The following is a 15004-nucleotide window of genomic DNA, read 5'->3' as shown; positions in this document are numbered from 1 at the left end:
AATGCTCTGGAACCAGACAGTGCTAATAGCTGCACCACCATGTGAAAAAGCTAAAGACCAGTGAATAGCACACTTTGGAATGGTGAATTTTATCTCAATTAAAAATCTTACCTAATTATGAAAAATAATGCCATTTGCTATAGTGGGTAAAGAAACCACAATTTTAATAAGCAGTGGTAAAGAACAAAGATACTATCATACCATTTTAAAAATACTGGCAAACTATACATTTTAATCATTTTAAAGAAGTTCTATGGCATTAAGCACATTCAAATTATTGTGCAACCATCCCCACCATCCATTTTTAGAACTTTTCTCATCAGTCCTGGGTGGTGTGGCTCAGTGGACTGAGTGCCGGACTGCAAACCAGGGGGGTTGCTGCTTCGATTCCTGGTTGGGACACATGCCTGAGTTGTAGGATGGGTCCTCAGTGGGGGGTGCCTGAGAGGTGATCACATGTTGATGTTTCTCTTCTTTTTCTCCCTCCCTTTCCCTTTCTAAAAATAAATAAATAAAATCCTTTAAAAAAAGTACTTTTCTCATCTTACCAAACTGAAACTCTACCCATTAAATAACTTCCCACTCACCTTTTCCCCTAGTCCTGGAAACCACTATTGTACTTTGTGTCTGACAAATTTGACTACATACTTCATGAAAGTGGAATCATACAGAATTTGTCCTCTAGTGATGGCTGAGTTCACTTAGCATAATGCCTTCAATGTTCACCCATGTAGTATGTAGCACATATCAATCAGGATTTCCTCCCTTTCTTAGGCTGAATAATATTCCACATTTTATGTATATACCATATTTTCTTTATTCATTCACACACAATGGACATTTGGGTTGCTTCCACTTTTTGGTTACTGTAAATAAAATGCTACTAATCAACACAGGTATACAAATATGTGTCCCCCCCATGAAAAGCAGTAAAATGCTTTTTCATTTTTTTATTCTCACCTGAGGACACCTTTCTGTTGCCTTTAGAGAGAGAGAGAGAAAGAAAGAGAGAGTAAAACACCAATGTGGGAAACATCGACTGGTTGCCCTCTCATATGTGCCAACTTAGTTAGGTATGTTCCCTGACCAGAAATTCAACTCACAAACTTTTGGTCTCCAGGACAGTACTCCAACCAACTGAGCCACACTGGCCAGGACAGTGTCCCTGCTTTTTAAAAAGATAAAGAAAGTTTACAATCTGTTATTAAAGGGAGATTTTTAAAGAAAGTTTGCTAAAAATTAAACTTTTTGAAAATACACATACATTTTGCATTAGCTTAAGGATTACCAATTTATTTTAGCTCAAACCACTGAAAAGAGAACCCAAAGATCAATGCTACTATTTGTATAAAAAAACACAACAAACAAGAAACATAGATGTATCCATTACAAATTTATTATGCATTAGGAAGCTTAACTTAAAAACCAACAACATAGTAAAAAGATATGTCATTTCTTTTCATAGCAGAATAGGTTTCAAAATATATTTTCTTCTAAATGTATTCAGTCAGTACATAATCCTTTATAAAAGTTGTATATATAATTTTTCTGTCAACACCTTCGCTATATTTATAAATACAAGATTTATACAGCACTCCATCAAGAAAATTTAAAACTTCTTACAAATATCTACATATATATCAAACCTATAAAACTTTCAGGAGTGCTATGTTAAAGGTAGACCCGATTGAATGGTTCATTTATTGATTCAGCAAAATGCATATACATTTGTAAAGTTTTTTTTTTGTCCTTAAAACATCTCAAAAAATTAGCAAGACACTTACTGTGAAACTGAACTTCCTAAACCATCATATTTTAGAAATAAATTTGATGTACACATTCCCATAAGATTCAAAACGCAGATAAACTGATGGAAATAAAGATCTATTGAAAACAAATGCATACTACACAGAGCAGTTAAGGCAGGGGTGTGATGAATGAGAAAAACTGAGGACACCGGAGATGTGGGAAGGAACAAATAATGATGAATTATATGAATCTGAACTTGGATATAAACTCCACTGGTATCCAGTTATTAATGCTCATCCTCACTTAGGAATGTTTGCATTGTTGAAAACATTTTTAGAAGCAACGTCCAATAAAAGCACCCTCTGATTTCCATGTTGCTACCAGAATGTATGATATGTGTTTTCTTCTGTAAAATCACCTTTGGATATGACCAAGACACTACATTGAAGAATCTGACTGCTATTTCTTAATGACTTAAATTTATAAGAAAAATTTTCTTCACTGGTAAAGAATATTACTGACCAATATTATTTAATATCCAGAGATGTATATGCTGAATTTCATTCTAGCCAACAATATTAAGAAGAGACAAGGAAAAAAGATGAAGATTAGGGTTTTGTTTGACCTTAGAACAAAGGCAATAGATCCCTGATACTGAATCTACATGCAGTCACTCATAAACACTAATGGGCAAAGTGGCCACTTTTCAGAGAAACACGAAGGAAGAAAATCAGAAGGGATTCTTTATCATAAATCCGGCCAGAGATGGCAGGACCAACAAAATCCTACACTTCTACTGAAAAGGACATGGAAAACTGCTGTCACTCTTAATCTGGAGGTGTTAAAGGAAAGCTATCTTTTTTGGAAGATATGACGTTTTCTATTTGAGTTTCAAAGTCTGGACTCCAGATAACTTTGAGAGTGGCAATTATTTGCAGCAACATATTTCAAACTTTAACTTGTTCTAGGTACAAACAGAAAGAAAAAGAATGGAAGAAACAGGAGGAGGAAGAGGGGGGCAAAGGGTTACTTATCAAACTTGGCCCTAAAGGACACCAGTAGCATCTTTCCTCCAGCACCAAAACGTGTACATGTGGTGTGGCTCCCCAACAACTTCAGAGAGCTAATATCCGCAGAATTTCCTTTTCTGTCAAGTTTATAGTTCAGTGCACTGACTCCCAGGGTCCTTGAAAGAAGTGAGCTCCCAGAGGCTGCTGTCTTGTAGCAGTGGCTCAATGTCCTCATCACTGACCCGTTCTGGGGTGTTGGTTAGGTTGCCACTAATGCTGTTGCTATGTTTTTTAATTCCATTACTATATTCCGGGATGAATAAGGCAACCAGAAAAGACATAAGAACTATACAAGCCCCAAATAAAAATGGTGGGCCTGGGATGACAGCTCCCTAAAGGGTGTGGGAAACAAATGGAGATGAACAATTTGGTTAGTCTTTTCAAAGTGAAATTAGTTCTGTATGACCTCCAAAAACCCATACTACCTCAAAGTGAATCATTTTCTCTTGAGCAAATGTTTCATTAAGTGTCAAGGCAAATTTTCCTTGAGCCTAGAGTTTGGCATACGACAGAGGGCAACTAATTACTGATTTTTCACCACTTCTCAATATTTTAATTAAACCTATAAGTAACAGTTGGTTATCTCTAATTTTATCCTATAACCTCAGATCATGCATTCTGTACATAAACATTAATTCCTGTACAGAAATCTATATTAAATATTGCTTAGAAGGGAGGCAGGAAGAAATACTAAATGAAGACTAGGAAAAGAACTCTAGTTCAATTTCTACTTGGAATTTTACATCACTTTATATTTAGTCTGAGCTTTACCAGAAGGCAGCATTCTGATCAGTCACTGTGTGAGAACAGAATCTGAACATAGTTAAAACAAATCTTTGATATAAGATATTAAATCACTGAAATGCTCCTTTCCCAATCCCAGGAAGCGCTTAACAAAGCACTCACTACTGTCAGATATAACAGTAATATTATACAAATAAGGACTCTCTCCAAATTTAAGGTGAGAAGATTTTACTACAGTCACACATAACATTGTTATAAAACTTTATCAACAAATTACCTGTAGAGCAGCATTGTTAGAATTCAATTCTGGTTCCAACTCAGTCAGTTCCACATGAAACATGTAGAATATGAAGCCATACAGTGCCGGTCCCAGGCCATTACATAGTCCTCTTATTCCAGTTATGATCCCCTGAGCAACTCCTAAATCCAAACAAAGAAGGAAGCCAGTCTTCTCTGATAAGTATCTCAAGACTGGGGACTTAGCCTAACTTTCTTACAAACTAAGATATACTGACTCAGTGGAATGGAGTACTCCATGCTAAGGAAAGTAGGTTAGGGATTTCATTCATTATATTTCCATTCATTGAACAAATGTATTCTTGGTTTTACCATGTTCTTTTAATGTTATCACTCTGGGCCTAACATCCATTGTCATCACATGACAGTGATGTTTCTAAAACCCATTAGGGGCTCAACTCCCCCCATAAAGCTAGACATTCCTATAAATGGGGAATATTAAAATGAAACATTTTAATATTCTCCATTTACAGGCAATTTCCACTTTTTTGGTGGGTTAAGATTTTCCTGTTCTACTTATTTAATGGTGCTTTCATAATGAAAATCTGCCTTTTGCCTCTTGCAGCCTTGTCCATGTGAGTCCAATACAGTCCTGATGCTGTGTGGTCCCAGGCCCTTTGGATGGATTATGTTCATCAAGGTGACCTTCTCATCTCTGATGTATCTTTTTGCAGACCTGCACTGAAAAATCCTACGAGTGCCCATTTCTAGATATATCTGATTTCCAACATGACAGGTAAAAAATTAGCTTGAACTGTTTGAAATGCATGTTTCTCTAGGTCAAAGATAATTCAACCTAATACCATATGCAGTAATAATTTTGTATGCAGACATTTGGAAACACCTTTATTAATATATATAAGCATAAAAAGAGCCAAAGAGAATTTATGACATGAAAACAGAACTGTGTCTGTCAGGCATCAAGCATACTCATCTTCAGATGGCATACCTTCACCACTTCAGTCCTAATGCCTCTCCAGGGATATGCAGCCAGCTGAGTTACCACGGGCAGGGACACATATGATTTGTGGTCAAGTGAAACTACTTTCAAATGTGGATGTGAATAAAATGGCTAATTTCTGATGTGGAAAAATAGGTGCAATAAATGCACTATTTTTCCCATAGTGTTGTTTTTTTTTTAAAGATTTTATTTATTTATTTTTAGAGAGGGAAGGGAGGGAGATAGAGAGAGAGAGAGAGAAACATCAATGTGCAGTTGCTGGGGGTTATGGCCTGCAACCCAGGCATATACCCTGGCTGGGAATCGAACCTGGGACACTTTGGTTCCCAGCCCATGCTCAATCCACTGAGCTATGCCAGCCAGGGCTTTTCCCATAGTTTTTAATTGAAACTTTTTAAGTTTAATCTTCATTGTATTTTTTCCATTACCATTTAGTCCCCTTTTATCCCCCATCCTCCTGCAATCACCACACTGTTGTCCATGAGTCCTTTTACTTTTTTGCTCAGTACATCAATCCCTCCCCTCCCAGCTGTCATCCTGTTTTCCATCTATGAATCTGTCCCCATTTTCCTTGTTAGTTCAGTTTGTTCATTAGATTCCACATATGAGTGAAATCACATGGTATTTGTCTTTCTCTGATTGCCTTATTTCACTTAGCATAATGTTCTCTAGGTCGATTCATATTATTGAAACTTTTTAAATGGTACTAATCCACTTAAATTTTTTGCTTTCTAAAATTTACTATTTCTTTTTTCCTTTTTTAAAAAAGATTTTATTTATTTATTTTTAGAGAGGGAAGGGAGGAAGAGAGAGAGAAAGAGAGAGAGAGAAACATCAATGTGCGGTTGCTGGGGGTCATGGCCCGCAACCCAGGCATGTACCCTGACTGGGAATCGAATCTGCGACACTATGGTTTGCAGCGCATGCTCAATCCACTGAGCTACACCAGCCAGGGCTAAAATTTACTATTTCTTGACCACAGTAAGATGAGTCATTAAAAAATGAGTCATTAAAACATGACAAAGAAAAGGATTAATTCTGGTAGTAGGAACTGCATGATGGGGAAACCAGAGACACAAGAAAGGTGAAGGAAGAGTCTACATGCTTCTTTCCACATTGTCATCTTAACTTTATCTCTCACTCTGCAATTATTATAGTTGCGGAATTATCCACAACTATACAGATTTATTTTTTCCTTATCCTCTCAAAGAATCATTTCCTAAATTAAGCTAATGAACTTAGATTCCAAATTAAAGAAATTTTAGTGATTACAATGATTAAATAAAGAGCCCATTGTTTTACTAACTAGTCTGTCATTATTTGATAGACATCTGTTAAAAATATGATGATAGCCTAGTTAATTTGATGGCATCACACTAAAGATGAATAAAAAACTAAAAGGTAAAAACAGTTCTATTTATAATTCTTAGTATTCTGAACTATTGAGCCCACACTTCACATGAGTATAAGATGAAGGAAAAATAAGAGCAAGAAGGAAATCAGAACCTTCCTATTTGCAGAAGTAAATAGATATAATCATTGAGAAGGGACCACATGGATGTGAAGAGGCTCAGAGCTGCTCATGTTTCTGGCAGGTATGTCTCAACTGAGGAGGAAAGCAGAGAAGTGACAGTGACCTCACCTTGCTGATCTGACTCTGCATTCTGAGAAACGAGGGCACTGACTGCCGGAAACGTGATGCTGGACATGGCCGCCACGGTCCCCGCTGCCCACATCATCCTGCAATGACATCACAGGCTGCAATCAGGTGGCAGGCCACGTCCCAAGGAGCCTGCTGCTCAGAGTACAATCAGTGGTGAAAGCACAAAATACTTTCCGTTTTCTCATGTTAAATTATATTTAATTTTTCCTCTTTAATAACAGATTTTTTCAATCCTGGAAAGTTATGTCACCCTCTTACTATTAAACACTTCAAAGCTGGGAAAGTTTCATTTATTTTATTTTACTTCTTTTCAAAATCTGTTCTTCCTGACTTCCTTATTGCCACCTTTATATGTAAGCTCACTCAATGAAGTTCAAAAAGATTTCTTGTTTCTATAAATACAACATTTCCCCCCACCAATTTTCCACTTTTTCTTTGTACTTCCCAAAGGCTCACCTTCCCATTGCCCTTGAGCCGCTGATTTTGCTACCCCTCAAGAAAGCATCATGTGTTACCAAAGGAAAAGAAACAGAAACCCAAAGTGCAGGATGTCATCCTGCAGACTTCCAAGCCAGCTTCCCTTAGAGCAGGGGTGTCAAACTCATTTTCACTGGGTGCCACATTAGCCTCGTGCTTGCCTTCAAAAGGAGCCGAAATAATTTTAGGATTCTATAAATGTAACTACTCCTTAACTGTTAAGGATTTGAAATTACATCCGGCCTTTTTTAAAAAATTATTTTATTGTTGTTTAATTACAGTTGTCTCCATTTTCTCCCCACCACCCAAACCAAGTCCACCTCCTTCCCTTGCTTCCACTCTCCCCCTTGGTTTTGCCCCTGTGTCCTTCATAGTAGTTCCTGAAAACCCTTCTCCCCACTGTCCCCTCCCCCTCCCCTCTGGCTATTGTTACATTGTTCTTAATTTCAATGTCTCTGGTTACATTGTTTTTGCTTTTTTGGTTTTGTTGATTATACTCCACTTAAAGGTGAGATCATATAGTATTTGTCCCTCACCAACTGGCTTATTTCACTTCCCATAATGCTCTCCAGTTCCACCCATGCTGTCACAAACAGTAGGAGTTCCTTCTTTCTCTCTGCTGCGTAGAATTCCATTGTGTAAATATACCATAGTTTTTTGATCCACTTGTTGGCCAATGTGCACTGAGGTTGCTTCCAGCACTTGGCTATTGAAAATTGTGCTGCTGTGAACATTGGGGTACATAGGTTCTTTTGGATTGGTGTTTCAGGGTTCTTAGGATATAATCCTAGAAGTGGAATTGCTGGGTCAAAAGGCAGACCCGTTTATAGTTTTCTGAGGAAATTCCATACTGTTTTTCACAGTGGCTACACCAGTCTGCATTCCCACCAACAGTGCACTAGGGTTCCCTTTTCTCCACACCCTCTCCAACACTTCTTTGTTGATTTTTTTATGATGGCCATTCTGACCGGTGTTAGGTGGTATCTCATTCTGGTTTTAATTTGCTTCGCTCTGATAGCTAGTGATGCTGAGTATCTTTTCCTATATCTCTAGGCCCTCTGTATGTCCTCCTTGGAGAAGTGTCTGTTCAAGTCTTTTGCCATTTTTTCATTGGGATTTTTGTCTTCCTTGAGTGGAATTGTGTGAATTCTTTATATATTTTGGGGATCAAACCCTTCTCTGAGGCATCATTGGCAAATATGCTTTCCCATACAGTTGGTCCTCTTTTCATTTTAATGCTGTTTTCTTTAGTCATGCAGAAGCTTTTTATTTTGTTAAGGACCCATTTGTTTATTGTTTCCTTTCTGTCCCTTACTTTAGGGAACATATCAGTGAAGATGTTTCTGCGTGGAATATCTGAGATTTTCCTGGTGAAGTTTTCCTCTAGGACTTTTGTGATGTTACAACTTATATTTAAGTCTTTTATTCACCTTGTATTTATTTTTGTGTATGGTATAAGTTGGTGATCAAGTTTCTTTCTTTTTTTTTTTTTGCATGTAGGTGTCCAGATCTTCAAACACCATTTGTAGAAAAGGCTATTTTTACTCTTTTATGCTTCTTCCCCTTTTGTCAAATATTAATTGACTGTAGAGACTTGGGTTTATTTCTGAGCTCTCCGTCCTGTTCCATTGGTCTATGTGCCTGTTTTTATGCCAGTACCAGGCTGTTTTGATTACAGTGGCCTTGTAATACAGTTTGATATCAAGTATTGTGATTCCTCCTGCTTTGTTCTTCTTTCTCAAAATTGCTGCAGCTATTCGAGATCATTTATGGTTTCATATATATTTCTGAAATGTTTGTTCTATATCTGTGAAATATGTCATTGGTACTTTAATAGGGATTGCACTGAATCTATAAATATCTTTGGGTATTATGGCTATTTTGATGATATTAATTCTTCTAATCCATGAGCATGGTACATGCTTCCATTTGTTTGTGTCTTCCTTAATTCCTTTCTTCATTGTCATGTAGTTTTCTGAGTACAGATCTTTTACCTCCTTGGTTAGATTTATTCCTAGGTACTTTATTTTTCTTGTTGGTGTATTAACTGGGATTTTTTCACTGATTTCTGTTTCTAATATTTCATTGTTGGTGTACAAAAATGCCTTTGATTTGTGAGTACTGACTTTCTATCCTGCTGTTTTGCCAAATTCATTGATTAGGTCAAGTGGCTTTTTAGTGGAGTCTATGCAGTAGTTTTTGGTGGATTTTCTATCATGTCATCCGCAAACAATGACAGTTTTACTTCCTCCATTCCAATTTGGATACCTTTTATTTCCTTTTCTTGTTTGATTGCTGTGGCTAGGAATTACAGTACTATGTTGAATAGGAGTGGTGAAAGCAGGCATCCTTGTCTTGTTCCAAATTTTAGTGGGAAAGCTCTAAGTTTTTATCCAGTGAGTATGATGTTGTCTGTAGAGGAATGCTCCTTCCACTCCCACTTTGCTGAGTGTTATTATCATAAATGGGTGGTGTACTTTAGCAAATGCTTTTTCCGCATCTATTGATATGATCATGTAAAATTTGGTTTTACTTTTGTTTATGTGGTGTATTATGTTTATTGATTTGGGAATATTGTACCATCCTTGCATCCCTGGGATGAATCCCACTTAATCATGGTGTATGATCTTTTTAATGTATTCCTGGATGCAGTTTGCCAATATTTTGCTGAGAATTTTAGCATCTATGTTCATCAGCGATATTGACCTGAAGTTTTCTTTCTTTGTTGTGTCCTTATCTGGTTTTGGGATTACGATGATGCTAGCTTCATAAAAAGAGTTTGGGAGTCTTCCGTCTTCTTGAATTTTTTGGAATAATCTGTGGAGGATGGGGGTTAGTTCTCCTTTAAATGCTTTGTAAAATTCTCCTGTGAAACCATCTGGTACAGGGCTTTTGTGTGTTGGAAGCTTTTTGATTACTGTTTCAATTTCATCACCTGTTATTGGTCTGTTCAGGCTTTCTGCTTCTTCTACATTTTTTGGAAACTATATTTTTCTAGAAATTTGTCCATTTCACCTAGGTTTTCACACTTCTTGGCATATAGTTCTTCACAGTAATTTCTTACAATCCTTTGTATTTCTGAGGTATTGGTTGTAATCTCTCCCCTTTCCTTTCTGATTGTGTTTATTTGGGTCCTTTCTCTTTTTTTCTTGGTGAGTCTGCTTAAAGGATCGTCTATTGTGTTTATCTTTTCAAAGAACCATCTCCTGGATTCATTGATCCTTAGAATTGTGCTTTTAGTCTCTATGTCATTTAATTCTGTTGTGATCTTCGTTATTTCCTTCCTTCTACTTGCTCTGGACTGTCTTTGTTGTTGTTCTTTGAGTTTTTGTAGGGTTAAGGTTGTTTATTTGAAATGTTTCTATCTTTTTTAGGTAGGCCTGTATTGCTATGAACTTCCCTCTCAAGACTGCCTTCACTGTGTCTCATAAGTTTTGGATTGTTGTGAGTTCATTTTCATTTGTTTCCAGAAACTTTTTGATTTGTTCTTGATCTCATTCTTGACCCATTCATTGTTTAATAGCATGGTACTCAAGCTCCATGAGTTTGAGTATTTGCAGTTTTTTCCCTTGGGATTGGTTTCTAGTTTCAGTACCTTGTGATCAGAGAAAATGCTTGATATTATTTCAGTTTTCTTGAATTTGTTGAGGCTGGTTTTGGATTCTATCATGTGGTGTGTCTTTGAAAATGTTCCATGTGCATTTGGAAAGAATGTGTACTTTGCTTCTTTGAGATGAAAGGCTCTCTCTCTATATATATATGTTAAGTCAACTTGACCTAGAGCATTGTTCAATGCCACAACATCTTTGTTGATATTTTGTTTGGAAGATCTGTCCATTTTTTACAGTGGAGTGTCGAAATCCCCTACTATAATTGTGTTGCTGTCAATATCTTTCTTTAAGTCCTCCAAGATTTTCTTTATGTATTTGGGTGCTCCTATGTTGGGTGCATATATATTTACAATGTTTATGTCTTCTTGATGGATTCTTCCCTTGAGTATTATGAAGTGACCTTCTGGGTCTCTTTTTATGGTCCTTTCTTAGAAGTCTATTTTGTCTGATATGAGTATTGCTACCCTGGCTTTTTTTCCTGTCCATTTGCTTGGAATATTTGTTTTCAGCCCCTCATTTTCAGTTTGTGTAGGTCTTTTGTTCTGAGGTGGGTCTCTTGTAGGCAGCATATGTGTGGGAAATGCTTTCTTATCCATTCATCTATTCTATGTCTTTTGATTGGAGCATTTAATCTATTTACATTTAAGGTTATTGATAGGTACTTATTCATTGCTATTTTTTCATACCTGTGTTCCTCTCTCTGACTCTTTTCTTTCTTTTTTCTAAAGCAGTACCTTTAGTATCTCTTGTAGAGCTGGTTTGGTGGAGGTGTATTCTTTTAGATTTCTTTTGTCTGGGAAGCTCCTTATTTGGCCTTCTATTTTAAGTGAGAGCCTTGCTGGAGGTTCTGGGTTTGGGTGCAGGCCTCTGGTTTCCATTACTTGGAACATTTCTTGCCATTCCCTTCTGGCCTGGAGAGTTTCCATTGAGAAGTCAGCTGCTAGTCTTATTGAGGCTCCCTCTTGTGTTACTTCCTATTTTTTGCTGCCTTTAAGATTGTCTCTTGCCCTGGCTGGCATAGCTCAGTGGATTGAGCTCGGGCTGTGAATCAAAGCATCGCAGGTTCGATTCCCAGTCAGGGCACATGCCTGGGTTGCAGGCCACAGCCCCCAGCAACCGCACATTGATGTTTCTCTCTCTCTCTCTCTATCTCCCTCCCTTCCCTCTCTAAAAATAAATGAATAAAATCTTAAAAAAAAAAAAAAGATTGTCTCTTCATCTTGGAATTTTGTCATTTTAAGTATGATGTTTCTTAAAGTGGGCCTCTTTGGGTTCCTCTTGATTGGGACTCTCTGTGTTTCCTGGAGTTGCGTGACTTTTTCTCTTCCCATATTAGGGAAGTTTTCCATCATTACTCTTTCAAACAGGTTTCCTATCCCTTGCTCTTCTCCTCCTTCTGGTAACACTATTATATGGATATTATTATGTTTCATGTTGTCCTGCATTTCCCTTAATCCCTCTTCATTCTTTTTTAGGGTCTTTTCCTTTTCTTGCTCATTCTAGGTGTTTTTTTCTACCTTGTCCTCCAGCTTGCTGATCTAATCCTCTGCTTCATCTAGCCTGCTTTTGATTCCTTTTATTGTGTTCTTCAGTTAGGAAATTGTATTCTTCATTTCCTCTTGGCCCTTGTTGATAGTTTTTCACGTTGATATAGTTTGCAGTGAGTTCATTGTAGTTTCCCTGTAGTTTTTGGTAATTCTCTGTAAGCTCACTGAGCTTCCTTATAACTATCTCTCTGAACTCAATATCTGACAGTTGACTTGCATCTATTTCATTTAGCATTCTTTCTGAGGCTTCCTCCTTTCCTTTCATTTGGGCATTGTTTCTTTATCTTCCCAGGGCTTGGGAGACTGTTATTGTTAGCCTCTGCTTCTTAAATTTATCTATTTTGACTCCTGGGGTTTATGGTGTGAACTTCTATGGTAAAAGGCCTGTGAGATTCAGCAGTGCAGTCTCCTTGATCTCTTGAGGTCACTGGCCTTGGGCTGTCGTTTATGTTGGCTCTTTGTCTGTCTTTGGGTTTTGATTGTTGTTGGGTCTCTCTTTGGAGGGTCCTTCCCTCCAGCTGGTTAACTGAGGGTCACTCTGTCCACCACATCCTGTCTTCTGTTGTGAGGGTGAGGGCAGGTTGTGTTGAAGCTGGTTCTTCTGTGTGTACAAGGCTTTGAGGATTCTCTCTTGCTCTTCTTGTTCAGTTGTTTGTTCTGAGTAATTTCTCCACCATTTAGTTGTATTTCCAGATAGGTCCTGGGCTGAGTTAGTGTCGCCTCTAGTTCCTCCTTCACCTTCTTCTTTTGTTATCTGTTGGTGGTTCCTTTGTTGGTGGGTTTCCCCTTCCAGCAGGTATCCTGGTGTTCACAGCTTCTACCTACTCGTCTGATTTTTCAATGTCCTCTACAATTTTTGGTCTCCAATCTTCACATATGCTGGGATATGGATACTGTTGGCTGTTGGCTCTGTTCCTCAGAAGATCAGCTAGGTGTTTCACTTGTGTGCACAGGGAAGTGGACTCCGCTCTCACCTATCTTGCCGCCATCTTCTGAATTGAGCTTTATGTGCTGATCACAGGGGTTGGTCCTGGCTTTATAAATGGTTTTCAGACCCCCAAAGTGGTTTTTCTTAGTGATACTATCCCAATTAGTGTGCAAGTGTACTCTACAACAGTGATGGAAAGTAGCAGTTTTTTCAGGGCCTGTAGGCCTGTAGACCACTACAGTGGTCCCACCTTATCCACGGTTTCATCTTCCAAAGTTTTAATTACCCCAGTTCACTCTCCTTGGGAAATATTAAATGGAAAATTCCAGAAATAAACAATTCATATAAGTTTAAAAGATTTCTTTTATTTCTTCTGATTTCAGGGCTTATTCTGACGACCTTGCTGTGCACCATTCTGAGTAGCGTGATAAAATCCCAAGACATCTGGTTCCTCTATATTTCGCCCTTTGAAGGCAACCTTGAGGCTGATGTGGCCCCTGTTAAAAATTAGTTTGACACCTCTGCTTTAGATTTTTGTCCTTTTCTCAATAAAATGAACTTAAATGTGTATCAATATCAAGCATTAAGTGTGAGGAATATGAAGCCCTAAGTGGACTTAAAACCCTGCTTGGCCAGATTTCCTTGGGGATGATGAACATGCACATCCTTACTAAAAAGGAAAAAAAGAAAAGGTTAACAAAATCTTTTTAATATAGTATGAGTTTGGCTGATTCACTTACTGAAACAAAGCTCGTAGGACTAAAATCTTAAAGAACAAGAATCATCTCCTGACCTCTAAAGCATTTATAGTTTCTGTAAATTAAGCCACGTATGTAAACTGAAGACTAACTCTAATATTTGAAATAGAGATATGAACACTGGTATTTGGTAATTAGACACACAGAGAAACTTGCCACTTAACAAAACAGCACTCAGGATTCCTTTTATTTCTTCTGATTCCAGGGCTTATTCTGACCTCACTGTTTATGGGAATATAATATGTTAGCTATAATAACTGCCTCAGAGTACACATGATTTTGGAAGAGCTATTAGGATTAATCTAATTGAAATCCTTTATGTTATAAAGGTTATGTCACTGCCCAAGGTCACTCTGCTAATTACAGCAATTTAACCTATAATTTTCCTTGACTTTTTGTTTTTTGAGTGATGCTCCATAAAAACTGACAAATGTGTTTAAAAGGTAGACATAAAATTTTTGGTTGGAGGAGGAAGCATACACATTTACTTAAGTAACAACTCAATGAAAGACAATGAGGTAAAGACAATCTATGCAAATAATTCTAAATTACATAGCTCCACCCTTCCCCAAATTAAGTCTATACAGTTTTTGAAATGTTGAACACACCAAACCATTAAATAACCCTTGCTTCCTTCAGACCACACTCAACCAACTCAAGATCCTTTAAAAGATGTACCTTTCTGCTAGTTTATGAGAATCCACAAGAGAAGCTTACCAGGCCTTAGATCCAAAACCATACCAAACTAACTGGAACATCTGGAAACCCAAGCCAAGGAGGACGGTATTCTTATTCCCTAATGATCTCATCAAGATGGTAAGAAAGACTGTCTGCAAAGCAAAGGAGATAATCTTGAGAAACCACATGAATACACAGATTTGATGCAAGCAAGCTCTGTCAGAGAAACCCAGTAGTGATAACCAGGGACTGCCCTGAAGACCATTTGGTACTAATATAGTTCTAAAGAGTTGGAACTTCAGCAGCTCTCTTACTGACCTGGGACTCAGTGCCTTTAGCCTCCTTCCCAAAAATCTGTTTTATCTCGTACTTTTCTAGCACTTTCCCAAAGAGGTAATTGGAGCCATTCACCAGTTATTATGATTGAGAGGGACATGGCCTCAGTTTCTTCTGAGAAATACCAATCACTTAGTGAATAATACTTACCACCACTGAATAGCAAGCCCCTGCTGAATATTTGC

At 37.6% G+C, this 15004-nt stretch overlaps 1 protein-coding gene across 2 annotated transcripts in view; it reads right to left on the bottom strand.

Annotated features, from left to right (window-relative positions):
• Positions 1–1374: 1374 nt before the first annotated feature.
• Positions 1375–15004, bottom strand: part of MFSD14B (major facilitator superfamily domain containing 14B) — a 134191-nt gene continuing 120561 nt past the window's right edge. For both annotated transcript variants that reach the window (XM_028532217.1, XM_036018421.1), the window contains 4 exons: positions 14523–14635; positions 6464–6561; positions 3841–3983; positions 1375–3151 (listed from right to left, as the gene is read on the bottom strand). In XM_028532217.1, coding sequence (XP_028388018.1) covers positions 2906–3151; positions 3841–3983; positions 6464–6561; positions 14523–14635 — 600 coding nt within the window. In that variant the 3' untranslated portion in view covers positions 1375–2905. The remainder of the gene's footprint in view (positions 3152–3840; positions 3984–6463; positions 6562–14522; positions 14636–15004) is intronic.

Source organism: Phyllostomus discolor, chromosome 2 (assembly GCF_004126475.2).
Source record: "Phyllostomus discolor isolate MPI-MPIP mPhyDis1 chromosome 2, mPhyDis1.pri.v3, whole genome shotgun sequence".
Taxonomy (NCBI): Eukaryota; Metazoa; Chordata; class Mammalia; order Chiroptera; family Phyllostomidae; genus Phyllostomus; species Phyllostomus discolor.
Note: the sequence above shows the minus strand (reverse complement) of the source record. Positions and strands in the feature narration are given on the sequence as shown.